This window comes from Malus domestica, chromosome 15 (assembly GCF_042453785.1).
Source record: "Malus domestica chromosome 15, GDT2T_hap1".
Classification (NCBI taxonomy): Eukaryota; Viridiplantae; Streptophyta; class Magnoliopsida; order Rosales; family Rosaceae; genus Malus; species Malus domestica.
The window spans coordinates 5653810-5681425 of NC_091675.1; the positions used below are offsets into that span (position 1 = coordinate 5653810).

At 41.2% G+C, this 27616-nt stretch overlaps 2 protein-coding genes and 1 long non-coding RNA gene across 3 annotated transcripts; 2 read left to right on the forward strand and 1 right to left on the reverse strand.

Moving 5' to 3' along the window:
* The first annotated feature begins 240 nt into the window (after positions 1-240).
* LOC103455967 (protein HEAT INTOLERANT 4-like) lies at positions 241-2390 on the forward strand. The gene is made up of 2 exons (XM_008395583.4): positions 241-523; positions 999-2390. Exon 2 carries the CDS (start codon positions 1005-1007, stop codon positions 2058-2060), a length of 1056 nt encoding a protein of 351 aa, XP_008393805.2. The 5' UTR covers positions 241-523; positions 999-1004; the 3' UTR covers positions 2061-2390.
* Positions 2391-2919: 529 nt separating this feature from the next.
* LOC103455966 (protein WEAK CHLOROPLAST MOVEMENT UNDER BLUE LIGHT 1) lies at positions 2920-7263 on the reverse strand. Its single transcript, XM_008395582.4, has 4 exons — positions 7053-7263; positions 6856-6915; positions 5345-6242; positions 2920-5130 (listed from the first exon to the last, which is right to left on the reverse strand). Exons 3-4 carry the CDS (start codon positions 6203-6205, stop codon positions 3250-3252), a joined length of 2742 nt encoding a protein of 913 aa, XP_008393804.2. The 5' UTR covers positions 6206-6242; positions 6856-6915; positions 7053-7263; the 3' UTR covers positions 2920-3249.
* Positions 7264-20943: 13680 nt separating this feature from the next.
* LOC139192035 (uncharacterized) lies at positions 20944-22826 on the forward strand. Its single transcript, XR_011575813.1, has 2 exons — positions 20944-22123; positions 22450-22826. It is a non-coding gene; the product is annotated as an uncharacterized lncRNA (long non-coding RNA).
* Positions 22827-27616: the final 4790 nt, after the last annotated feature.

Genomic DNA, 27616 nt, shown 5'->3' on the forward strand with positions numbered 1-27616 from the left:
AGCACATCCAAATAAGTTTGAAGTCTTTTTGTAATAAAACACACTACCTAGTAATAGGTAAGTATTTGACCAAAAAATGGTAATAGATGAGTAAATTGGAACAATATCAATAATATAGGTCATGTGTATAGAAATAATATCGATAATATTGGTGGCAGATCATGCCCCGACTTAAAAAGTTTCTGCCTTAAAAAACGTTGAAGTCTTAACTCTTATGCTAGTTTTCACCATTAGACACGAGGCGGACTTGGCGTGGCGTTGGTTTGACGCACATTACCTACCTTTCCTAGCGGGAGTAGAAAAGTAGATGTTCAAATCTCAGCCGTGGGATAAAATGAACGGTTCAGATGTAATAAAGTGAAACGGTAAGATGTGTTGGAATTTATAAGCAGAGGGAGGGAGGGGGCAAAGGTTCTCACTTTTGCCTAATAAGGAGCCCCCTGCTGTGATTTTGCTTCCAATTTTCAAAAAACCCAGATTGTGTTGGAATTTGCAGTCCTCGAAGCGACAAAAGCCTTTTCGGGTATGAATTTTCTGTTCAGTGTGCTATAATTTTTCAGAAACTTTGAATTTTCACGGTTTTGATTTGGGTTTTTAGGGTTTTATAGGGGATTTGATTTGGGTTTTTTCTGGGTTTTGATTTTTCCTAGGGCTTTTTTTACCTGTCAATGAATTCAGGGACGATTGGTTTTATGATTTCGTATTAGATTAGATATTAGTTGAAATTTGAATCTGCTGCATGAAACGATGAACTGCTATTTGAGTTTCTTTTATAATTTTTATTTTCGATTAGATATACGATCTATAGATTTGAAGTTTGAATCTTTCATTCATACAAATTTAAAATTATTTGTCGAAGTTGCGGAAGAACTTTATGTGTATGAATTGGATTGTGTGCCCAACGGTACAAACCCTAACCCTAGGTCCGTAGCCCTGATTTTCGATTTGTATTTGTCTTCTTCTTTTTTTTTTTTTTTTTTGGCCCTTTTTGGTTGCAGAATACAATGGCAAGAGGAGCTAAGAGGAAGGCCAGCCAGAGAGAAGAAAACAAGGAAAATTCGACCAAGGCAGACAACCACAAAGAACAATCGAGCAAGGCCGCCACTCGGTCAAAGCGGGTCAAGGCATCGCACCCCCAATCCGAGCCTGAGTACTTTGAGGAGCCTCGCCAATTGGAAGATCTCTGGAAGGCTGCCTTTCCTGTTGGGACAGAGTGGGATCACTTGGACAAGGTGTACCAATTCAAGTGGGATTTCTCAAACCTTGAAAAAGCATTTGAAGAGGGGGGCAAGCTGCACGATCTTGGGAACAACAAAGTGTATCTCTTCGGTGGTACAGAGCCTCAACAAGTCCCCTATAAGGGTGATTTGAAAATTATTTACATACCTATTGTGGTGGCTGTTGTATCGCCTTGCCCACCTTCTGACAAAATTGGGATTAAGTCGGTTCAGAGAGAGACTGAAGAAATTGTTCCAATGAAACAGATGAAAATGGATTGGATTCCATATATTCCTTATGACAAGAGAGACAGCCAAGTTGTTGAATATAGTCGAAATTCTCCTCAAATATTTGTGCTGGGATGCACTCAGAGACGGGCTTCCTTGAAACACATGAAGATTGATCGTCTAAAGAAATTTGATTACTGCTTGCCGTATCTAATGCCGATCAAGGAAGAGGAGCTTGAGCTGAGCACCGAAGTCGACATACTTTTTCCACAGGAACCAAATCCACCGGTTTACTGTGTGTTTGATTGGCAGTTTGATGAAGTTGAGGAGTTCACTGATGAGCGGATAAAAGAGGAGGAATTATCTGCGGATCAAAAGGATGCCTTCATGGAGTTTGTCAAGGAGAAAGTGCGTCAACAAAAGAAAGAAAACCGAGAGAAAAAAGAGGCCCGCAAACTAGAATTTGAAAAAATGAGTACGGAAACTAAAGCAGCATTTGAAAATTTGAGGTATTACAAGTTCTACCCGGTGCAAACACCCGATACTCCTGACATATCAGGTGTCAAGGCTGCATACATCAACAGGTACTACAACAAGGCTCATGAGGTTCTGTGATTAGTTTCACTATCACCGATATCCTTGTTGGCCTGCGCGTAATGCCTACGGTAATTGAAACTTTTGTGTTTACTGTGTCCCAAAGTGTTGGGAAAAGAGAAAATTTTCGCATACTCCTGTTGTTCTTGTTGTTTGATCTCATTTGAAATCATATAAAGACAAGGTCTCATTAAATTTTGTAGCAACTCTGGTCATTTATTTACCTTCTGTTCGAATAATGCTTCAAATATAAAATTTGAGGTATTGTTTTGGATGAGTTAAACTTGTCTTGTTTTCTTGTACGGCTGATTAGAATGGTTATTTTCACTTGAATGAAATATTTTTGTTTGATGGCTTGTTGTCCTTGCTGAATCAGAAAGAGTTGAGATGTCTCGTTTTGTTTCGTTTCGGCTTTAATTTGTATGCTTGTTAAAAAAGACTTTCTGTAGAGTTTAGAAGCTGTACCCCTCTTATCTTTCAACACTTTCTTAGTTTCTTTCACATTCTTGTTCTGCTTAGTTCTGAAGCAAAATCAATTGCTTAAACTTAATTGCATTGTGCCGGCGAGGAGCAATTCTCGTCGGTGTAAACTTCCGATCATTTCTAACTCCAGTCTATCTGAACCATCGTCATCCCTTACCCGCGAAGTTATAAATTATCTCTTAGCCGGGCCCTATGCTATAGATAGGAAGGGAGATCGACGATGGTGAAGTTATCGCTCGCTGTGACTCCTGCTCAGAAAACTGACCGAACACAGATGGAGAGAGCAGCTCCCGTAGTCATGTGATTAGTACCGTTGTTTTCGGATCAATAAAACTTCATCGAAACTATGAATGAATGCAAAAAAGTGTGAATTTCAACTAAAAGTAGCTCACGGAAATGGCAAACCCAAATTCTTTCATTACAGCAAACACGAACCAACTTTTACAGAGTTTTCGAGGCCTACAGATTATACAGAAGTTCTGTTATTCTCCCTTCTCAATATTCAGGCACCAACAATATTAACCTCCGCTCCAAAACCATCCTTACAGTGAGCAAAACTATCATCCAAGTAACTTATCATACAACAAACAATTTACCAGTATCGTCATGTACACTCGAGTAAACATCTGTCAGATCAATCCGCCATTTACGGTCACTCTGAGAGAAACCACCCTGTAAAAAAAAGAGGTAAAAAAATCACAACAACAAAGACGTGTACTGGTTTCAATCAAGAGTTATTTAACTTGTTTTGATGCGCCCTTCTTCTGGCCAAGAACATAAATATCCGTGGGAAGAACGACTTCTTTTTCTTCTTTCCCTGCTTTACTTCTGGGGGTGATGGACCAGCTTCCATGGGGCTTCCAAGTCCATACTTGGGGCTTGATGAATATTGCTCAGATGCGGCAGAATCAGGTGCGCGGTCAAAGTCCTTGGATTCTTTCCTTGCCTCAAAACTGGCCCTCGGGCTTTTAGTGGCAGTTGTTGCTGCCTGAGCAGGTTCACCAAGCTTTCGCCGTTGCTCATGTTCGGCCCTCCACTTTCTCAACTCCTGCTCAACCCCCAACTTGCCTGCCTTGGCCTTCTCAGCCTTCTCCATTGCAATCTTGAGTGCTTCTTTTCTCGCAGCCATTTCCCGATTAACTTCTTCCAACTTTTCCAAGCTTTTGAGCTCAGACTCCTTGGCCACCTCGATTTGGGAACTTGCAGCTACAACTCTCGCGTTCGCCTGTTCTTCTGCATCATGGGCCCGTTTGCTGAGCTCATAATACTCTGCTACAGAAAGAGTTACCCCAGCGGGTGAATCAGTATCATTGGTGCTTCTGGCTTGTTCACTCTCTTGCAAAGCTTTAATTGCTGCTAACGCCAACTTCTCGGAGGCCCTAGCAGCCTCTATTTCCTTTTGCGCCGCGAGTAATCTACTTTCCACAGTACTTGCTCCAGCCTTTGCTTGCTCTGCTCCTTCCCTTGCCTTGCGCAGCTCTTCACCAGCCATTTCAGAAAGTACCTTTGCCTGGTCAGCCTCTTGTGCTGCTTGCTGTAATTCTTTGGGCAGCTCAATCATCTTCTCTCTGGCTTCTTTCTCCTTCATCTGAACTAGAGCTATTTCCGACCTAGTCTTCTCCAGGTCAGCTTCAAGAGACGCAACAGCCACTGATGCCATTCCTTCTCTCTGCCTAATGGTGGCAAGAGCTGACTTCTCACTTTCAAGTTCCGATTTTAATGATGTGGCAGCCACCTTCAAGATATTTACTTCAGCAACTGCTTTCTCTATGTTGAGCTTCACTTCCTCCAGCTCCTTCTTTGCAGAAGCAACTGCTGCTTGTATATCGGTATGAGTTTTCTTCTCTGGTTCCTGTAGCCCATCTTTCAAGACTCCTCCATTTTCCACCTTTAATCTTGATTCCATATATGCAGCTAATTCAGATTTCAAATCAAGTAGTAAGGCTGAGGCTGTGTTGAGTTTTGACTTGAGATCCTCAGCCGACATAATTTGGTGGTTAAGTTTCTGAAGCTCCTCTTCTGCCTGCTTTAACTCCTTCTCCCAATGAAGCGAATCTTGTTCCTTGGCCATGACTGCTCCAATCCTTTGTTCCTCAGCTTCCAAATGAGCGGCATGCGCAGCCTCTAATGACTCCTTTGTGGCAATTAGCTCAATCGTCAGTTCTTCCACTGTTTTCTCCACTTCCTTGGATGCAGAAATGGCCTCTTCAGCTTTTTTAATGGCTGTATCTTTCTCAGTGACTAAAGAAGCATATTCCTTGTACAGCGCTTCCAGCTCCTCTTTAACGGATTTCAGCTCTGTCACCGCAGCTGTATGCCTCGCCTTAGCAACCTCAAGCTGTGCCTTGGCTGCAACACTAGCCTCGTCAGCTATACCTTGCTCCATCTCTTCCACCCTTAGTTTGGCAAGTTCGGAGTCTTGTTTTGCCTGTTGTTCTTCTGTTTGTGCTCTCTCCAGGTTGAGCTTCAATTCTTCTACGAGTCTCTTAGTGCTATCCAGCTCCTTCAATACTTGAACCTTTGCATTTTCGGCACCCTCTGATTGTTTCCTATACTCAGGAATCTCCTCCTGTGCTTTCTCAAGTTCTTGCTCCACAATCTTGCGTCTCTGCACAGCCAAAGAAGAGATTACGATTAGTTTTAGAAAACGTAGGTATTTTCCGGATTTCAACATAATACTTAGACGAGAGTTCCATTAAAAAACAAAAAAAAAACAAATAACCACTCGATTATGGATTCAAAAGAAAAGGGATTGCGAACTTTAACACCAACATAAAACAATAAATAGCTAATAAAACAGAAAAAAAATAAAGAAAATGTACCTCCACGGTTTGGATTCTATGGGCTTTCCAATCAACAATTCCTCCAAATTTGGAAACAGCTTCTTTAACTGATTCAAAAGGTGCAGTTGTATCAATAAGGCCTCTGTTCTTAGCACTCTTAGGGGAATCAGTGACGACTGATTTTCTTGCAGAGAAGCTAGCAAACTTTGCATTGGGTGATGAGACTACATTGTTCACATATGCCAGCTTAGCACTCTTAGGAGAATAAATGGCTTCAGCTTGTTTAACAGCAATTCGGGAAACTTTTATATTGGGTAGAGAACGTGTTGTGGGTTGCACTACCTTGTCAGCATTTTTAGGACCAGAATCTACTGCCGTGGTACCCTGAACATCTGTCTCTGTTTTATTGACCGTACTTACTGAGGCTGACGCTGGAGTATCTGTTGGATGAAGTTGATTTTGTTCCTGAGATGCACTATTTGAAACATTATCGACACTTTTGGGACCCAGACCTTCCACCGAACTATCCTCCGTATCTTTCTCTGTGACTGTAGCGATTGAGGGTGGGGTATCTGTTGGAAGAAGTTGACTTTGTTCTGGAGATGTGCTATTTGAAGCATGTTCTGCAGCTGGCAATTTACCATTTTCCATCGCTGATGAGCTAGAAGCCGGATTATCTGTTGGAAGTGGTTGATTTTGTTCCAGAGAGGGTCTCCCATCAGAAGAACTTAGTGTAGTTTCTAATCTAGGGTTGTCCATCGTTGGCAAAGGACTGTTACTTTCAACTCTGTCATGCTTTTCTGAATTTGCAGGAGCATCCCCGGCGGATTGTTGATTACGGTTGGAGGACGAAGAAGATTCTGGAGGAGGCGTTACTTCTGCAGTTTTCACAACCTCCATTCCTAGTAAGTGTGAGAAGAGGTGCCACGAGCAAAATCTACAGTCCAAGTAAAAGAAATCGGATCAACAAAACAGAAACGAAAAAGTAAATCACTGCATAAAAGCCAAGAAAATTAGCGCTTCTAACATGTAGGACCTTTATACCCAAATCTTTTTTGCATTATTTCATCAGAATTTGCATTCTTTTAGCCTCAATATATCACGTTCTACGAAATTGTAGTAAAAATATTAGATTTTCGATTCTCCGGTCTAAAACTAACCAATCCGAAATTACTATCCTTAGTTTGCTGGGGTTGTATCGACTTTCAATTATCGAAATTCTCAGAAAAATAAATAAATTTCCAAAAAATAAAATATCCAAACAGCTGCCAGGCATACAAGGAATAATAAGAACAATTAAATAGCAAGCTGCATGCAGAAATAACAATCCAAGAACTTCGAATACTCACTTAGATCATCAATTCCACATAATTTAAAAAAAAAAAAATCTAAAACAGTGAATTAAAAACAGCTAATTTGCAAGAACAAGTGTTATCAGTGCCAAAAAAATCAATAAAAATTCGAACTTTCAACCAAAAATTAATCGGGAAAAAAAGGGACAAAGAGAGAGAGAGAGAGAGAGAGAGAGAGAGAGAGAGAGAGGAACGTACCGGAATAGCGAGAAGCGATTGAAAGGAAAGTGGGAATGGAGTTTCGGATATCGAAAAAGGCTGAAAATTAAGGCAAAAAAAAAGCACAAAAAGGGATAAAAATTAGCAAAAAATAGCAGCCAAGAAATCGGAGCTAAAAATAGAGCGAAGAGAAAAATAGCGGGGGAAGGAAGAGAGCAGAGATGAGTGGAGCCTACCTCCTCCTCGTCTCGTCACACACGGACTGGATCCATCTGTACGCTCCTTCTTCCAATCTCTGATTTTTCAGTTTTTCACTCTTTTTTTTTTTTTCAATTTTTTTATTGGGGATTTGACCAAAATCCGAAAGGCGGGGAGGTTTTGTCCGTTGGATTGGGTGGTGCAGCTCACCACCACTCCTCGAAGAAGAAAAGGATTTCTAGGCACAACACGAGACCTTTATTTTTAGGAAAACTAATAAAAAAAACTTGAAAACTTTGAATTTTACTAATAAGAACAAAATAAATAGTACAATAATTAATTTTTTAGTATAAAAATATGATTTTTTGTTAAAATGAATAGTATCAGGAGTTTTTCAATAATTTTTTTTTTTGGTTTTATTTCAAGTTTCTTACTAAAACAAATAATTAGATATTAGTTGGAAGCGAACAAAGATTTGAAACTCTGGACCGAATTCGAACTTTGATGCATATTTTGAAAGTCTGTTTTGGTGTACCATTAAGCTAAATAATAAAAGTACGACGGCCTCATGCATTGTGAGGTTGAATGGAGTGAAGAATTAATTTGTTGTATGTGTATGAGATAACTACTATTTAAAAAAAAAAAAAAATTTAAAATATGATTGTTTTGTAATATTTTGTAAAAAAATACTCAAGTGGATCTTGTTGCACTAGGATTAATATGGAACCACGTTTTGGATACTTGAAGAAACAAATTTGGACTCAAACTATTATTGCAAGGGATTTGATTTTAACACCCTTTTTTCTTTCATATGTGTACTTTAAGTTTATTTTCAATCGTTAGATCAAATAAAGTAAAGAAAATCAGATTGCAAATGAAAAAAAAAAGACAGATATAGAATCATTGCAACTGATCGTTATTAATAGCCCGAATAAGCATTTTTTTTCTTCAATTGTTGATGATATTTTGCAATTAATTATTCTTGATTGGAATGTAATATTCAAATATTTTGTCATAAAATATTTATTTATTATTGCGTTTGTTTTGTTTGTGTATGTGCTAGTTGTGGATGGGCAGTGGGCACCAAGAGACATGTATAATGTATTAGTTAGAAAAGGCATCCGTATGTGATTGCTTTCCTTAATTTTTTTCATAAGATAAAACTATAGGACAGTACAAAGATTAAGTTAAGATATTTTGATTTAATTAATAAATAGTGTTTGATTAAGACTCGGAACACACACTGTTCATAACTAAAGATAATTATTACATAAAATAAAAAAAGGCACCGCCCATCGTGGATAATGTCTTTACTGAAGATACTCTAGCTCAAAATGACTCTATTGCCCATGTCACATTTTTCTTTGGAGGAGTATTATTTATCACTCTTTTTAGTCTGTCACATTTATTTTTTTAGTCATAACAGTTGATTTCGTTTTACTTGCTTATTTCGATGATCATATATAAAAATCAATGCGCGAGAAGATAAAAATAGATATGTAAAAATTATTTTCTTCTTTTCATGGTTGTATTAATTTTGAATCAACATAAATCAAATTACAATGTAACACATACGAGAATGTAGCTTAATTAAATCATAAAAGAATGTAGCTTAATGGATATAAAACTCTCCGCGTACGCAGCCCCCAACGGTCCAAAAGCTCCCCGTCTGGGCAAAAAACTGCCGGGACCATTGATTTTAGTGTGGGTTTCATAATTTGAATAACTGTTGGACTGTGGCGTTTTGTGAGTGAGTGGGCGAGAGATGTTCCATTTCTGTCACATTTTGGGATTTGTGGCTCCTGCCACGTCCGGTGGTTTTTGTGGTACATACACGCTTAACAACTGAAATGTGAGGACTTTCCTTTAACCTTATGCAGCAACAAACAAGATTCCCAAATCCCCAAAAGGTCAACTGCTACAACTTTTTTGTTTTCTTCCTATGAAATATAAAGATTGATTATGATTATTACGTAGACGCGAATTAGATCAGTTAAATATAATGTGTTAGGATACACTCTCGTTTGTACATCTTGTATAACATAATTTGTTATTAAAAAAAAGGAAAAACACCATCATCCCATTTGTGTACATGATGCATATATGTATTACATATTTCAACAAAAAAACAAAGATAAAATCCGAATTTATAAGAACCGAAAAGAGGAAATTCAAAAGAGTAATGTTAGGGAGACCAAATTTCTAAACCAAATTATTAAGATGTTGATGATTGGATTATGTTTAATACTAGGGAGACTAAATTTCTAAACCAATATTTGTAAATCAAATGATTATGATGTTGATGATTGGATTATGGTTAATGTTAGGGAGACTAAATTTGTAGACAAAACTTGCAAACTAAATGATTTGTCACCAATAAAAATGAGCATGTTTATCAACGCCTAAATAATAATTCAATTATCAACTCTCATGTCATTTAGTTTAGCCAATTTTGTTTACAAATTTAGTCTGCCTAGCATTACCCTTTTTCAACCAAATTTTGTAAACCAAATATGTGGTTGTTGTTGATTGAATTATTACTTAAGTGTTGATTAATGTGCTTATTTTTCATTTGTGACACATCATTTAGTTTGCAAATTTGGTTTAAAAAGTTGATATAGTTGGCATTAATCTTGAATTATTTCTTAAATGTTGATTAACGTACTCATTTTCTATCGTGACACATCATTTTGTTTGCAAATTTAGTTTAAAAACTTAATTTCCCTAGCATTATCCAATTAAAAAACATATATATTCTTTTATGCCACCAAATGTTCTCGTCTAGGATCCGTGATATTTATCTTCCAATGTTCATCCATAAACGTCGTCCCGTTTGTCCTACTCTTTGGAAAAATCTTTATAGCATTAACCCTCTTCAGCACCCGGTGCCACCATACGAAGACCTCGTTGAGGTACCCTTGGTCGCCGTTGCCGTACAAAACGATGTCATCTACGTGGTCCATTAAAAACTTGAACGTGCAGTTGGAGGGCTCGATGACTATGATGCCAGAGTTGAAGCAGTAATCGGAGTCGACTGTGGCTGACATTTGCGGAAAGTGGAAGAGGAAGTCGAGGTTTCGAAGGACAATGATGTCGGCGTCGATGAAAGCGATTTTGTCGTATTCGGTGAGCTGCCAGAGACGAAGCTTGCTATAGTTGTACTCAAAATAGGTGCCCTTTTTACATTAGGGTTTCGGATCCGTTTAATGGAGTAGACCTTCCACCCGGCTGCGGAGAGTGCGTCGCGTTTGGGGGCAGAGATGAAATTGTCCAGGAGGAGGACGAGGTCGCGTTTGGTGCCAGTTTGGAGTAGACTCTTAGCTAGAGTTATGGCGCCGCAAACGTACGAGTCGGAAGAGTGGAGAACTGTGACGTAGGCTTATCGCTTGGGTTTATTTGTTGTGCTCTGAATTTTAGTCAGATCATACACTTGATCTATTCCTGTGATAATTATCAAGTTATCATTATCAGAAATTATTGTAGAATAAAAATACTTTCGTCAGGTCACACTGTTTGTGATTTTGTTTTTTTTGTCACTAGATTGTTTATAATCTCTTGTTTATTGTAAAAACTAATCAATAATTATATACAACTAGCGCTATGGCAAACTTCTCATTCTATAAAGACTTTTGAATCTACTTGGAGGTTGAAAATCTATTAGAAATGACTTAGAGGAACAATAAAGAACATTTTCATACGTTTTTATACGTTCGTATACAATAAAGTGAATTTATGCGATTTATAAATCGTATGCATAATTGTACACTGATCTGATGCAAGAAGAAGAAAAAGAAAACAATATGGGCAGAAGTTGGAGGCATACCTTGTTCTTGATGAGAAACATAAGCCTCCTACGACGCCCTTATCTTAGTCATCTCCTGAAATTAGGCAAACACAAGAAAGTCCACCCTCATAAGAATTTGGCTGATTACCTTCCCTTGCAATTGCTGATTTACTTTACGTGTAATCATTCAATTAGTTTGATTATGTTGATATACTTTCTGTAAATGGGACTGTGTTGGTCCACTCTTGTAATTATATATAAATGAATACCATGACTGATAGTACCTCAGTCAAGAATTCTAGCATAGAACCTTTCTTGCCGCAACATTCTAAAACCTCACCGGTCTATATTTCTTGATGGCACCTGTGGATGCAAATTTCTTCCTCCTCGATCTTGGACGATTTTGCACCTACAAAACAATTAACACCTTAGGTTAAGGCCAAGAGCCTCACGCACCCACGATGAATGGGGGGGCTTTGGCCGAAGAACCTCCGATGCCAAAGTTAGAATTTAGAGAGAAAGAGTGTTTAGAGAATTTTGGGATTTTTGCCAAAGTGTTGGCATTAGCTTTTTGGTGAGAATGGGAGTATATTTATAGGGATAGGAGGTGGCTAGGGTTTTTAGGTTTAATTTAGGTTTAATTAGCCAATTTATTTGGCTATTAAACATAAGATGAGTGTTTTGGTGGTTTTTGAATTTATTGGGTAATAAAAAGGAAGAAATGGTGAAAAAGGTAGAAAAAAGTGATGGATTAGGTTTTGAAATGGGGATAGCCGGCCATGTGGTGTTTTAGGGTTGAATTGGATGTATTTTGTAGTTATTTGGATATAATGGATGGTTTAATTGACAATTAATGGGTTAATTAGGCAATAAACCCATTAATTAGCCAATTAACATAATTTAAAAGGAATGTGTTTGGGAATTACCTTGTAGAAAGGATTTGATGAGATGGACTTTGAATTGTTACCTATTTTGGGCACTTCTGTTTTGGTTGAAAGAGGGTTGCCCGCTGCTTGCGCGTAGGAACCTCGTTGTACTGCAAGGGTATTTTTGTCATTTTTGTCCAAAAATCCACGTGTCGCCCTGTGAATATTTTTGGCTCCACAAATGCCCCCACACCTGTTGGGCTGCTCGCAAAAAAGGGCAGCAGGTGTAGAGATCTTCTTGCTTTAGGAAACTTAGGACTGCTTCCTATTTTGATGTAGATTCTCTCTTTAATAGGAAATTAGATCCTTCTAGGAAAGGGAAATAAATTTCTCTCAAAGCCTATTTAAATCCACCTTAAGTGGGTTATTAAATCAACTTTGGAGAGCGATTTATTCTACCCTACAAGAGAGAGATAGCTTAGAGGATATTTGTTCCCCCTCCTCTAGCAATCTTCTACATCTTGCCCGTGCAAAGGACCGTCTTTCGTTGATTTCTTCGTTTTCTTCGTGGATAGTGCTACCGCGGGGCAGCCGTCGGGGTGGTGCGGCACGTCGGCTGGCATGGGCCAGGAGTCGACTCGGCATGGGCCGATGAGGTATTGTGGCAGGGACCACTGCTTTAAGCTGCTCGACTTGGCTAGAACCAAGGGCAGCTTGTGTGGCTGGGACCTCGGATTGTGGCACTGGGGCGCAGTGTTAGGTAAGTCACATGGCTCATGTCTTTTTAGGCTTTTGGACATGACTCGAGCTAGGCTGGTGATTGAGAGAAATGAAGAGGTTGCGAACCTCATGAACTGCTGGAATGTTGGGTTGAACTTCCCTGCTAGGTACCACGAATGACGTTGGCTACTTTAACTCTTTTCGTCTGGAGAAACGTGGGCTGTTCCCAAAAGATGAGGGGAATATGATCAAAGCGGATGCACTGGCTTGTCCAATCACTGTTGTGGATCCTGCTGCAAGTGAAGGTGGGAAAATGGATCTTCTCTGCTTGCTCAAGAGATGCCGGCTGAGAAAAAACCAAAGACTTCTTTCGCTGCTCATGAGGGTCCGCTTGCTACCAAGAGGTATGTGATTGACATGACTTCTTCCAATGGGAAGAAATGTAAGGCTGCTAGATCTGAGCATGTGGCGTCTTCCATGTTGAGAATGGCTAGTACAATTGTGGATAAGATTACTCAGCGTAAAGGTTTTATCATGCCCCTAGTGCCGAAGTCTGTACCAGGACGTTCTTTGGGAGCCAAGTCCGGTTCACCTTTGTAGAGACTTGCTATTATGAAGAGTGGTAAGGTGGACTCTGCTGCTAAAGTGGCGCCAAAGCCTGCTCCCTTTGCTGCTGAGATTGATTCGCCTCAGATTTAAGATCTTAAGCTTGCAATTTCTGTGCTTCGTTTCGCTACTTATGCTAAGAAGAGAGTGGATGAGCTGCAGCGCGTCCGTGTTAGTCTACTTAAGAAGAATGAGCAACTGAAGGGTGAGAAGGATGGGCTTGAGGTTTTAAGACATTCTCTATTTCTCTGGAAGACTTGCTTGCTTTTACTTTTAAGGCTTCCATTGGTGAAGTAGTTGGAGAAGTTAGTGCCCAGACTGGGGCAGCCAGGGGTGAAGCGTCGGATGATGCCGCTGCTAAGAGTGTTACGGCTGTTAAAGGTGTGGCGACCGAGTAGTCGTGGGATGTCCAAGCTGCTGTAGTGTAGTATTTTAGATAGCCTTTAGGATTTTCTTTGTTTTTCCTTGTAGCTTTTGTTTTGCTTGAACTCCTTCGGCCTTTGCTAGTTGTTTATAAACATGTTTTCCTTCGTTTTTCTTCATCTTCACTTCTTTTGTTCATGCCCTAACCTTTAGACTTGATAGACCAGTGGCAGGCATGCTACTTTTTTATAAGCAGACAAACTCATGTAGCCTATGTAGCCGTAGGTGTTGGTGTAGAACTTTGCAAAGTTGTTAGCCATAGGGTTGGCAGCCGGATGCCTTACTTACAGAAGCAGACAAGTCCGCGTAACCACTAAGCTGTTAACCTTGACTTTCTTCAATTCCATAGGTTGCGTAACAAGTATCACAACACTTTAGGACTTGGTGTAGGTTGTTCCGCGCTTGGCAGAGGTGAAGCTTATCGACTACGTAGCATGTCGGCAGTGGATAAAACTTCGTATATGCGCGCTAGCTTGTTTAACCTTTCACAAGAATGTGCGGTTGTATAAGTCTAGTGCGGCTTCACTGCTCGAAGGGCAAGCCGTAGGCAGTCTTCCGGAATCCGTAGGCTACCTTAGTGCACTCGGTAGCAGCTTTAGGATTCCAGGGCAGCCGTCCATCGGATGTACTGCGTAATGTGCCCTCTCCGTCTCTAGGGCCCGGTTCCCCACGGATTAGGTCAAGAGACCCAAAATCCTTCAGTTAGCTAAGCCTTGAAAAAGACCATTGCGGCTACTTCTAGGAATCCCGGCGCAAGCCATCGTGCATCTAGTTATACTAGGGCAGCCAGGCTCATCCATGTCTGGATATTCGGAGTGTAAAGTTTATCCTCCCGTCTTGGAGAGCTGACCCATATGGGTGTCGGAGAATTGGTTTACCCTCTCGCACTGGAGAGCATGGTTGGTCCCTCGGGGGGCGCAATTCCTGCGATGGGTCCCTAAGAAGGGCACAGTCTTCTTTTGAAGTGCTGGAGTGATCACTTGTTGTAAGCATGCAGCCGAACCAAGTTGTGATTACTTCTGAATTCCTCATTGAAAAACGAGTGAAACGAACGAGAACTTAGCTGTAAGGTAGGAACTGCATAACAACTGGATAGTCCTCGACTTGTGAGGTGGTGCCCGTCGAGCTTCTTAAGTCTTCAGGCTCTGATGTAGTCGGAGGTCACACATGGTACTTCTTCAGATTGTAGGCGCTCCACTACTTTTCGATCTTTTTATCGTTTCATGGTAGCGGGGGTATAATTACTCTTATCGCCTATTCTGCTGAGCTTGTACGGACCTTCCCAGATGAGATCCATCTTTTTGGATGTTTCGGCCTGCCTATTGCCTTGAGGATATCTCGGCATGGACATATGCTGCTTGATGCCATATTTTTTGAAGAACTTCGCCAAATCTTTGCCTATGAATTGCAGGCCGTTGTTGGTGACGATGGATTAAGGGATGCTAAATCGGTAAATGATGTTCCTCCATATGAAGCGCTCTATGTCCGTCTGAATCGTGGTCGTCATGGGCTCTGCTTCCACCTATTTGGTGAAGTAGTCGGTTGCCACGAACCACGGCTGCTCGTAAGCCTTTGTAGTTGAATGCGTCGTTGACATGAGAATGCCAGAAATCTCCATTAAGGGAATATGTGCAGCTAAAGTGTGCTCGACTGCCTTCGGGGCATTGTTGGGCCGAGTTGTTGCGTTCGTCAGAAAACTTTGCATCTACCAGGGTCTACGCCTTTATCGTCGTCGATTTGGATTCGGCGGAATAGTGCGTCATGATGATGACTGCAGGTAACTGTAGAATACAGGTAGTCGGGCCCCCAGCTCTTCTCGCATGATGGTAGAGCTTATTGCTACTTTAGATACCGTCAAACATGCGAATAAGTCCTCCGCTGCTTCTAGGGAGGTGATGTCGGGTACTTCTTCAAGTCCTTGAATGTGCATTGGCGGGCCTCATCCCAAAGTGCATGCTTCTCTGCTAAAGCAAAAGAGTCTGCCAGAGTTAGATATTCTTTCATGATCAATTTTCCTAATAGCGGGTGGTCTGCTGGAAGTCCTTTTTGGAAGGCTGCTCTAGCTATCGAGTCGTTGCATCCGACTATTTTTGCCTTCTCTACTTTGAACCTCCTCACATAGTCGCGAAGCGACTCCTTTGGGTTCTTCTTGACGTCGAACAAATGGTCAGACTTCTTTTTGATCGAGCGATAGGATGAATATTCTTTGGTGAAAACCAAAGAAAGTTCGTAGAAATTCCGGATGGATTGTGGCGGCAGGGTGTAGAACCAATCTTGCGCCTCGCCTTGTAGAGTGGTGGCGAATATCTTGCACATGAGATCATCGTTGTTTTGATAAAGGATCATTGCACTTTGGTAACGTTTTAAGTGTCTCTCCGGGTCTTCATCCCCTTTGAAAGATGTGAAATATGTCATGCTGAACTCGCGTGGAGGCTCTGCCTGCTCAATCTCCTCCGTGAAGGGTGACCTGCTTATGTTGGTTATGTTCCGTCGTAGTGCCTCGTCGGTGACCTCGTTGCATTGGAAATCATGCAATCGCTTGGTCAAGAGTCTCTCTACTTCTTCCTGAATTTGCCTTTGTTGGGGGTAGCGGAGCTCTCGGCTGCCCCCAGTCATGACTTGCTGGTCTAGGCTGTTCTTCCATGTGTTTGGCTCGTCTACGCCGCAGATGCAGTGCATGTGGTGCGTTCCTAGCAGGCGAGCGAGTTCTTCGCAGGCTGCTGGTTGAACTTGAGCTGGATTGAGTGACTACTTCTCTTCGTCCGTCGTGCTGCCTACTCTGATGTGAGGTGGATGATGCTCATTGTGGGCTTAGCCGCGAATGAACACTTTGTTCGGAAGGTTGCTCATGTTGACTATCGGAGTGTGACCCCAACCGTGAATGTATGCTCATCCGTGGGCCTAGTCGAGAGTACACGCTCCTCCGCGCGCTAAGACGGGAGTATACGCTATCTCGGGGGCCCAATCGGGAATGTACACTGCCTGAACGTTCGGCTCGTGGCTGGTCGAATGGCTGCTTGCCGGGACGCTACTGGAAAGGTTCGTCTGCCTTTGTCCTACTTTGGGATACCTCGTCCGGGGCACGTTGGATCCCGATGCGTTGCAAAAGTTGATTCACCAAAGTTGTCTGTTGTGCAAGGGCGCTCGTCAACTCTATGACTTGTCGAGACAAGTGTTGTTCGCCATTTAGATTGGAAGAGCTTGGAAGGAATGCGCTTCCTTGGGCAGTGGAAATGTGGTAGACTATGGGCGCGAGATTTTAATTGAGAAATGTCAAATCCGTGAAAAAATATGGTGAGAATGCCCCCGGCTCGATGGTAGGTCCGGATGGTTGAGATAGTCTTGGGCCGACTTGGGCTGCTTGGAAAGTCACGGGAGCAGGCTGGGCCGTGAGAGTGGGCTGCTCGAAAGAAGCAGGCTGGACCACGGGAGTGGGTTGCTCGTCGGGAGCAGGCTGGGTCACGAGAGCAGGCTGCTTGGCAGGAGCAGGCTGGGCCACGATAGTGGGCTGCTTGGCAGGAGCAGGCTGGGCCACCTGAGTGGGCTGCTCGACGAAGGCAGGCTGGGCCATGGGAGTGGGTTGCTCGCCGGGAGCATGCTGGGTCACGAGAGCAGGCTGCTTGGCAGGAGCAGGCTGGGCCACGGGAGTGGGCTGCTTGGCAGGAGCAGGCTGGGCCACCGGAGTGGGCTGCTCGACGAAAGCAGGCTGGGCCATGGGAGTGGGTTGCTCATCGGGAGCAGGCTGGGTCACGAGAGCAGGCTGTTTGGCAGGAGCAGGCTGGGCCACGGGAGTGGGTTGCTTGACGGGAGCAGGTTGGATCACGGGAGCATGCTGCTCAATGCGCGGTGCATGTGAATGCGAGGCTTGGGCTTGGGTCCACGTAAACTTGGATGGCACAGCTTGGATCGTGGTCTTGGTACCGTGAGCCTTGGATGGCACGGCTCGGGCCGTGGTGAAGGCTCCATGGACCTCGCCACGAGTGGCTACCGAAGTAGCCACCGTGGTGGTTCCCATGGTGGCCGTGGTGAAGGCACCATGGACCTCGCCGCAGGTGGCTACCGAGGTAGCCACCACGGTGGTTCCCATGGTAGAAGCTTGTGGTGATGATGCCGCTCCCCTTATTGTCGCATTTTGCCTCACGGATCTCCGGGCCGTGGTGAAGGCTCTATGGACCTCACCACGAGTGGCTACCGAAGTAGCCACCGCGGTGGTTCCCATGGTGGCCGTGGTGAAGACACCATGGACCTCGCCGCGGGTGGCTACCGAGGTAGCCACCACGGTGGTTCCCATGGTGGAAGCTCATGATGATGATGCCGCTCCCCTTATTGTCGCATTTAGCCTCACGGATCTCCGCAATCCCATTTCTTGAACATTAGAATTTTCACTTGTGGAATTTTCTAAATTTCTAGCCATTATATTTTGCTTATACGTTTTATCAAAGAACCTTTGCAAGTAAAAAATTCTAATAATAAGAACGTATGAAAAATATTCAAATGGACTAGAAAATAAAGAAAAACCTTTTTGTGCGAGAGTCTTCTACGAGTATGGATTTCAACTCTCAATGAAAGCACCAATTTGTGGATGCAAATTTCTTCCTCCTCGATCTTGGACGATTTTGCACCTACAAAACAATTAACACCTTAGGTTAAGGCCAAGAGCCTCACGCACCCACGATGAATGGGGGGGGCTTTGGCCGAAGAACCTCCGATGCCAAAGTTAGAATTTAGAGAGAAAGAGTGTTTAGAGAATTTTGGGATTTTTGCCAAAGTGTTGGCATTAGCTTTTTGGTGAGAATGGGAGTATATTTATAGGGATATGAGGTGGCTAGGGTTTTTAGGTTTAATTTAGGTTTAATTAGCCAATTTATTTGGCTATTAAACATAAGATGAGTGTTTTGGTGGTTTTTGAATTTATTGGGTAATAAAAAGGAAGAAATGGTGAAAAAGGTAGAAAAAAGTGATGGATTAGGTTTTGAAATGGGGATAGCCAGCCATGTGGTGTTTTAGGGTTGAATTGAATGTATTTTGTAGTTATTTGGATATAATGGATGGTTTAATTGACAATTAATGGGTTAATTAGGCAATAAACCCATTAATTAGCCAATTAACATAATTTAAAAGGAATGTGTTTGGGAATTACCTTGTAGAAAGGATTTGATGAGATGGACTTTGAATTGTTACCTATTTTGGGCACTTCTGTTTTGGTTGAAAGAGGGTTGCCCGCTGCTTGCGCGTAGGAACCTCGTTGTACTGCAAGGGTATTTTTGTCATTTTTGTCCAAAAATCCACGTGTCGCCCTGTGAATATTTTTGGCTCCACAGTACCAAAGCCTTAAAAGGGCTAACACCCAAACAGTCGATCCTATTCTGTTCTTCTGCTAACTATCAATGGCAAACTGATAACTCGACTATCTCTTTCGCTGCATCTGGTGCCTCTCGAACCTCTGACAGTCAGACTCAATCTACCATGGTGGGCTTCACTTCTGCTCTTCCTACCTCCTTCAATATATCTAATCTCTTCACCATACCAATGGATCGCACAAATTTTCTTAGTTGGAAGTCACAATTTGAGGATGTTCTCGAATTTCATGATCTTGGTGTTATTGTCAAACTTGAAGATAAAACTAACAACACTTTCTCGACCCGACATAGCTTATGCAGTCAACCAAGTATGTCAATTTATGCATGCTCCACGCACGACACATCTACAAATGCAAAATGTATCCTTTGCTATGTTAAAGGTACTATTTCTCATGGTCTTCTTTTTCACAAGGCACCTTATTTCAACCCTTATGATTTCTCGGACTCCGATTGGGCTGGAAATGTTGATGATTGTCGCTCTACCACTGGTGCTTGCATCTTTCTTGGACCTAATCTTCTTACATGGATTGCCAAAAAGCAATTTATTGTCTCAAGGTCTAGCACAGAAGCTGGATATCATGCCTTTGCTACTATGGTAACTGAAATTCGTTGGTTCTGCTACTTATTTCGGGAACTTGGCATCGCCTTGCGTGTACCTCCTTGCAATTTTGTTGACAATATGTCTGCTCTTCATATTGTTGTGAACCCTATCTTTCATGCAAGGACTAGACACATTGAAATTGACTATCACTTTGTTAGGGAGCTACCCAACTTTGGTGTTCTCTGCACTCGCTACATCACATCTGCGCATCAACTTGCCAGTATCTTTACTAAAGGACTCACTCGCGAATGATTTCATTCCTTAGTTCCCAAACTCAAGCTCTACTATGTTTTGTCTCCCTTGGGGGGGTGATGAGAAACATAAGCCTCCTATGACGCCATCATCTCAGTCATCTCCTGAAATTAGGCAAATACAAGAAAGTCCACCCTCACAAGAATTTGGTTGATTTCCTTCCCTTCTCCATTCTAGCATAGAACCTTTCTTGCCGCAACATTCTAAAACCTCACTGGTTCATATTTCTTGAGTTCTCGCCATAAGGGCAAAGCCAAATTGCAAGTGCTAATAGGCAATGATATCTTCTGCCGCAACCAAACCATATCTAGCCCAAACAACCACCAATCCCCTTCCTGTTTCACCAAATCATTACACCTAAATATCTCTACCATTGGCCTACACTTGCTCCAAATCACCACTTGCCTTGTCTTCCTATTCCAAGCCCTCTTTCCTTTCCTCACAGCCAGATTAGTTGTTATAAGATGAACTTGGAGCCTAAACATCTCCCTCCTCCACCCTTCTTCCGGATACTTGCAAGGCAACTTAGCAACCACCATGTCTATCCTCTCGGAAATTCAAAAATCTGGCATTGGTATCTGCAGGCAAGTTGGGAAGTCATTCTCTTCCAATTCGTCGATCAGCTCAGGAAATAAATCATCCCATTTTAAGTTATCTGAAACATGGTTAAAATCGATTTGTATGGTATTTCCAAGCTTATCCCACTCACTCAAATCTTTCTCTTCCAAACCAATTTTCATCGTCACCTTTCCCATTGTTCGATTCAAAAAGCTTGGCACCTCTATGTTGCTCATACCGCCTTTAGACATCGTTATATTGCCTTCGGTCTCTTCCAATACTACCTTCATGATCCTAACTCCATTATCCACTTGCTTACACAAAAACAGATGAGTGGCCGCAAAGCCAACAAATTAATATTAACAGTTGACAGAAAGGCACAAATTATGTTAACCGAAAGACAATTAGATTAGTATCTTGAAAGAGATTTAGTTTTTATTCAACTTTGGTATTATTGGAAGTCGGTTTTTGAATATTAAGGGAAGCTTATGGTCCTTAATTTAAGGGGATTGTCCTTAGGTTGTCAACTTCTTCCCTTAATTCAAGGGGCTGTTATTTATTTTCCCTAAGCCAGACAACTTCCTTAATTTAAGGGTGTCAACTTCTTATTCTAAGTTGTCAACTCCCTTAATTTAAGGGGCTGTTATTTATTTTTCCTAAGCCACCTGTTGTGGAGTAAAGCAAGAGGTTAATCCTCTTATATATTGTTGTACAATTGTAAAAGAACTCATGAGTGAAATACAATTCAATCCTTGAAAATCAACATGGTATCAGAGCAGGAAAATTAACCTGCGTCTACTATATTGCTATCCGAGCGTGTTCAACCCTCAAAATGTCTGAAGACAATCTGCTGATATCCGAAGCTGAAAGCTCACAGGTGCCTTCCTCCATGAACGTGTATAAGGTGGACGTCAACCCAAATCAAAGATTAAGCTTAGTTGTGTTGAATGAGTTTAATTACTTGCCTTGGTCGAGAGTTGTGTCTTTGGCGATAGGTGGAAGGTCCAAGCTGGGGTTCATAAATGGAAGCATTAAAGTACCTGATGCTTCCTCATCAAACTATGAATCTTGGCTTAGCAAGGATCAGCTGGTTATGTCATGGCTCTTGAATTCCATGGAACGTAAATTAGCTGAAATATTCAGCTACTCAGAATCCTCGTACCAGCTATGGGAAGCGGTCAAGGAAATGTATGGCAGCCAAAACAATGCTGCACGGGTCTTCCAATTAAAGAAGGACATCTCCGATCTGCAGCAAGATGGCAAATCGTTTGTGCAACTCCTAGGAAGCATGAAAAACATGTGGAATGAGTTGGAAATCTATCGCCCTCATACAACCGACGCAACACTGCTACGAAAGAGAGAAGAAGAAGACAAGATATTTCAACTCTTGTCCAGTCTTGATTCAACATATGAAGACCTTCGATGTTACATACTCATGAACACTGAGCTTTCTTCCTTCACCAGTGTGTGTGCGACGATTCAACGGGAAGAAGTAAGGAGGAAAGTAATGAACATGGGTACAACGACTAGTGTAGGGCATATATAACCAACGAAAAGAGGTACAAAGGAAAGCATCCGAACTTGAAGTGTCAACACTGCAATAATACGGGTCACGTCAAAGACACATGCTGGATTTTACACCCAGAGTTAAAGCCTGAGTTCATGAAGGACAACAAGGGTGTGCAAAGGATGAACCGTACTCCACATCGAGCGAATCATGCGTCTACCTCCACCTTCAATGGGCCAGATCCACTCAAGAACTTCACAGCGAATCCAGCTGAACTCATGAACGAGTTTATGTCGTATCTTCAAAGCAAGAAAGGAGGTGCTGGAAGTGATCGTGCTGATAGCATAGAAGAGGGGAACTCGACGGCATTGCTTGGCAAGTTTGCAGGGTTCCAGGCAGACACGAAACCTGTACCCCAAGAGGACATGCAAGGTATCATGAAAGCCTTTAAAACTGCTCTTAAAATAAATATGTTGCATGATTTTTGGGTTGCAAATTCGGGTGCCACAGATCATATGACCAACCATGTGTCTAAGTCTCAAAAATTTGAAAAATTTGCAAACCCTTCTCAAGTTTCAATTGCAAATGGTGAGAATGTAAAGGTCTTAGGAAAGGAAAAAATAAAATTAATGTCAGACGAAATTGAATCAATGGCTTTATATGTTTCTTCTTTCCCATTTCAACTTCTATCTGTGGGAAATATCACAAATACCTTGAATTGCTTAGCCATTTTTTCTCCTCACAATGTTATCTTTCAGGATTGTGCCACCAATAAGACGATTGGTGAATGGTTTTATTTAGATGGTCTCTATTACATATCAAAGAGCAATCCGAGAAGGTTTCAAGCCAAGCTCAACCCCATTCAAGATAATCAATTGTGGCATCAACGTTTAGCTCATCCTTCTTCACCCATTTTGTCAACTCTATTTCCAAACTTAGGAAAGGATGCTATTTCATGTGAAACATGCCACTTGTCTAAATCCACTCGACTACCTTTTAACTCTTCCTTGTCTAAAACTAGTAAATGTTTTGAACTAGTTCATTCAGATGTATGGGGACCAACTAGTGAATCATTTGATGGCTATAAGTATTTTGTGATTTTTGTGGATGACTTCTCTCGAGTCACATGGTTATATCTCTTAAAGTCTAAGAATGAAGTTATGGAAGTTTTTAAGGACTTTCATAACCTTGTTAAAAACCATTTCTCCTCTCAAATTCAAACCTTAAGGTTTGACAATGGCACCGAATATATGTCCCATATCATGAAACATTATTTGAGCACTTATGGCATCATGCATCAAACAAGTTGTGTTGGAACACCTCAACAAAATGGTGCATCCGAACGGAAAAACCGTGACTTACTTGAAAAAACAAGAGCACTAATGCTACAAATGAATATACCAAAGAGATTTTGGTCTCAAGGTGTTATGGTAGCAGTATATATCATCAATAGATTACCCAGCCGAGTCTTGGAATTCAAGTCTCCACTCGAGGTCATGAAAGGAAGGAAAATTGACCTCTCACATCTTTAGAGTGTTTGGCTGTATCTGTTTTGTGCATGTTCAATCTCTTCACCGAGATAAATTAGATCCTAGAGCTGCCAAATGTATTTTTCTTGGTTATTCCTCTACACAAAAGAGATATAAGTGTTATAATCCCCAACTAAGGAGATTGATTGTGTCCAAAGATGTGCGATTTCATGAAACTAACCCTTTTTTCAGCAAGTCAAGTGAAATCACAGCCCAAGGGGATGGCATCTTGGATGTGTTCCCACTACCAAGAATTGAACTAGAGGGACCACAACAACGCGAGCTCAATTATGTCAACGTTGATGCTTCTCCCAATGAAGATAGCAATGAAGGGTCTCACTCTAAGGATACACTGCATGACAATTGTGACAATCAAGATGATGCGAACGAGTGTGAAATAACTCTTCCAGCTCCTCGACGCAATCCAATGCGTGTTAGAAAAACTCCCACAAGACTTCAGGATTTTGTCATGTACAAACCCATACATCCCATCTCCAATTGTGTGTCATACAAGAGAGTGACACCGGATCATGCTGCATTCCTAAGCACTATATCCAGTTACCAGGAGCCTCAGAATTTCCACGAGGCCAACAGCTAAGATGTGTGGAAAGAGGCAATGCAAGAAGAACTTAAAGCTCTAGATCAACACAATACCTGGAGCATCACCAAACTTCCAACAGGCAAGAAAGCAGTGGGTTGCAAATGGATTTATAAACTCAAATTCAAGTCAGATGGTTCAATTGAGAGACATAAAGTAAGACTGGTGGCTCGGGGATTCACTCAAACATTCGAGGTGGATTACAAAGAAACGTTTGCACCTGTGGCCAAAATGAACACAGTAAGAGTGTTATTGTTTGTAGTTGTAAACAAAGGATGGTCCATGTACCAAATGGACGTGAAGAACGCATTCTTGCACGGTGATCTCAAAGAAGAAGTCTATATGAAATTGCCACCAGGGCATCCACAAAGCAATGAACCGAATGTGGTGTGCAGATTGCACAAAGCCATTTATGGCCTAAAGCAGTCCCCACGAGCTTGGTATGCCAAACTGAGCTCAGTTCTCACTAGTGTTGGTTTTAAAAGCAGCAACGCCGATTCCTCATTATTTGTTCGCACATGAGCTGTGGACACATTAGTTGTGCTGATTTATGTTGATGATCTGATAATTACGGTGATAATACTGACGAGATCTCCACTTTCAAACAATCTCTCAAACAAAGATTTGCAATTAAAGACCTTGGGATATTGAAGTACTTTCTTGGTATAGAAGTGGCAACCTCACACAAGGGATTGTTTCTTAACCAAAGAAAGTATGTCTTGGATTTGCTCAAGGATGCTAACATGAACGATGCTAAACCAGCCACCAATCATCTTAACAGTAAGCAAAAACCTAGCTTGAAGGGCACGCCACTCACTGATATCACCTATTATCAGCAATTGGTTAGAAAATTGATCTACCTCACAATCACTAGACCCGACATCACCTATTCTGTAAGTCTTGTGAGCCAATTCATGCACTCCCCGACTCTTGAACATTTGACTCTGGTTAAACATATCTTACGCTACTTAAAAGGTTCAGTGGGTCGTGGTATCATCATGCGGAAGAATGACAACACTCAAGTCGTAGGGTATTGTGATGCTGATTGGGCAGACAACGCAATCGATCGTAAGTCCACCTTCGGCTACTGTACATTTGTCGGTGGAAACTTGGTCACCTGGAAAAGTAAAAAGTAAACTGTTATCGCCAGATCCAGTGCCGAAGCTGAGTACCGTGCAATGGCTTCCACTGCATGTGAGTTGATCTGGCTTAAGGGTCTTATGTGTGATTTAGGGTTCCCTGCAACTCTTCCTATGTCCTTATTCTGTGACAATTAGGCAGCCATGCATATAGCATCTAATCCCGTGTTTCACGAGAGAACGAAACACATTGAGATTGACTGTTATTTCGTTCGGGCACAGGTGCAGTCGCAGGTAATTCAGACACGGTATACACGAAGCTTCGACCAACTGACTGACATTTTCACCAAGCCATTGGCTTTTCATCAGTTTCAATGGCTTCTGTCCAAGCTTGGATCCATAAACCTTATGGATCCAGCTTAAGGGGGAGTATTGGAAGTCGGTTTCTGAATATTAAGGGAAGCTTACGGTCCTTAATTCAAGGGGCTTGTCCTTAGGTTGTCAACTTCTTCCCTTAATTCAAGGGGTTGTTATTTATTTTCCCTAAGCCAAACAACTTCCTTAATTCAAGGGTGTCAACTTCTTAATCTAAGTTGTCAACTTCCTTAATTTAAGGGGCTGTTATTTATTTTTCCTAAGCCACCTGTTGTGGAGCAAAGCAAGAGGTTAATCCTCTTATATATTGTTGTACAATTGTAAGAGAACTCATGAGTGAAATACAATTCAATCCTTGAAAATCAACATGGTATCAGATCAGGAAATTAACCTGCGTCTGCTATACTGCTATTCGAGCGTGTTCAACCCTCAAAATGTCAGAAGACAATCCGCTGATATCCAAAGCTGAAAGCTCACAGGTGCCTTCCTCCATGAACGTGCATGAGGTGGACGTCAACCCAAATCAAAGATTAAGCTCAGTCGTGTTGAATGAGTTTAATTTTATTTGATCAAGATACGTTATTTGCAAACGAAAAAATACATGGGAGGAATACAAGTGTGATCTTAGTTTTATTGATCTAATTAACAGGATCGTAACTCAAAATCTACATCACAACAGTACATGTACCATATTATTTCAGTATGTTACAAGCAAAATTTAAAAAAAGAAAAAAGTGAAAACGAAATAACCTTTAAACGTGCCATGTCATAAGCACTAGGAACACATATTTCCATTAATTAACACTTTTTGTTTTCAAATTTGTCTTATCTTCGTGTTAAATAAAAGCAGTAGATAGCTTTTTTATTTTTTTTAATTTTTTTTTGTCAAGGATGCAATAGATAGTAGTCTGTCAGGGTGACAAAGGTAATATCGGTACTTTCAAGTGAATGCAAAGTAGTTTAGTTGGTACTTTAAAGTGAATACAAAGGCAATATCTTTCATTTGTGATGATACTTTAGTTGGTACACCAAAGTAGTTTCGTTCAACTAATCTTACATGCTCGTATCATTTCCCTACCACATCTGACTGATCATTGTATCATATAATCTGAACAAGAGAATGTAGGAAGAAGAGAACATAGAGATAAATGAGGAAACAAGAGAATGTAGGAAGAAGAGAACATAGAGAACGCAGAGAGAGAGAGAGAGAGAGAGAGAGAGAGAGAGAGAGAGAGAGAGAGAGAGAGGGAGAGAGAGAGAGAATATTTCTTGTAACCCACGTTACTCACAAACGAGCACAGTTTACAGTTGTAGATTTACTTGTGCCATGGAAGAGAGATCTTGACCTTCTTCAGTCGTTGATTTACTTATGTTCATATTGTTGCTTTGAATTGGTGACTGTGGTCACGGGTAGGATGAAATTTCTCATAGCATTTTCGTGTTCGGAAAATGTGGATAACAGTGGCTTGCCACCAGTTGTTCCCATTATTTAAAAGGAAAAAAAATAACTAGCTTAACTTGTTTTTAAGCCATCTTTTATTGAAAGATTCTTCAAATGATTAGCCTATTTGTGAGACATCCTAGTCAGTCAATTTAACAATCTATTTTAAGGATCTTAATTGTGTTTTATAAGTCATCATTCATAATATCATTGAAAAAAAAAACAGAGAGCTTATCCCACAATATCTAAAGTTGAGGTTTCACCATAAAATTAATTGATAATATGTGAAACTAATTGGTAATATGAGGAGTAGTTCAACTTACTCATAAACTCATGCAAGGTCTCATTTTCCCATCAATGTGAGAGTCATTCTCAACACACCCTCTTACATGTGCGGATCCAATTTATTGTAATTGATCAGTTTACATTTTGGTTAGCCAAACACGCAGACAACATAAACATGGCGACGTGAAGAAAGTGTTGCGAGTTATATATTAGTTAAAGTGTAAATAATAGTTTATTGTCCCATATTGGTGAAGTACATATGTAATACCAATTGCAACTCTTATATATACTCCACTTTGGAGATTAATGAATATATAAGAAATTCCCATATATTGTCATATATATTTTTGGTATTTATCATATTTAGTTTAATATGGCATCAGAGCAGTTCGTTCTTGGTGACTTGTGTGCTTTAATTTTGTGCCCACATTTTTCGTGATTTCCTTCGTTGAAAAGAAAAAAAAATGAATAGTGTCGCGTTACAGTACAACGTTTGCTACAGTGCGTGAACAGTGATCTGCTTTGTGAACACATTGCTACAGTGCCATGAATAGTGTTTTGCTACAGTGCTGTGAACAGTGATTGCTACAATATTCAGGTAAATTGTTTTCATTCCGC

Coding starts and splice junctions, on each gene's coding strand:
- LOC103455966 (XM_008395582.4), bottom strand. CDS start 6,205: ATGGAGGTTGTGAAAACTGCAGAAGTAACGCCTCCTCCAGAATCTTCT. Junction 5,131..5,344: donor ATAGAATCCAAACCGTGGAG/GTACATTTTCTT, acceptor TTGGCTGTGCAG/AGACGCAAGATTGTGGAGCA.
- LOC103455967 (XM_008395583.4), top strand. CDS start 1,005: ATGGCAAGAGGAGCTAAGAGGAAGGCCAGCCAGAGAGAAGAAAACAAG.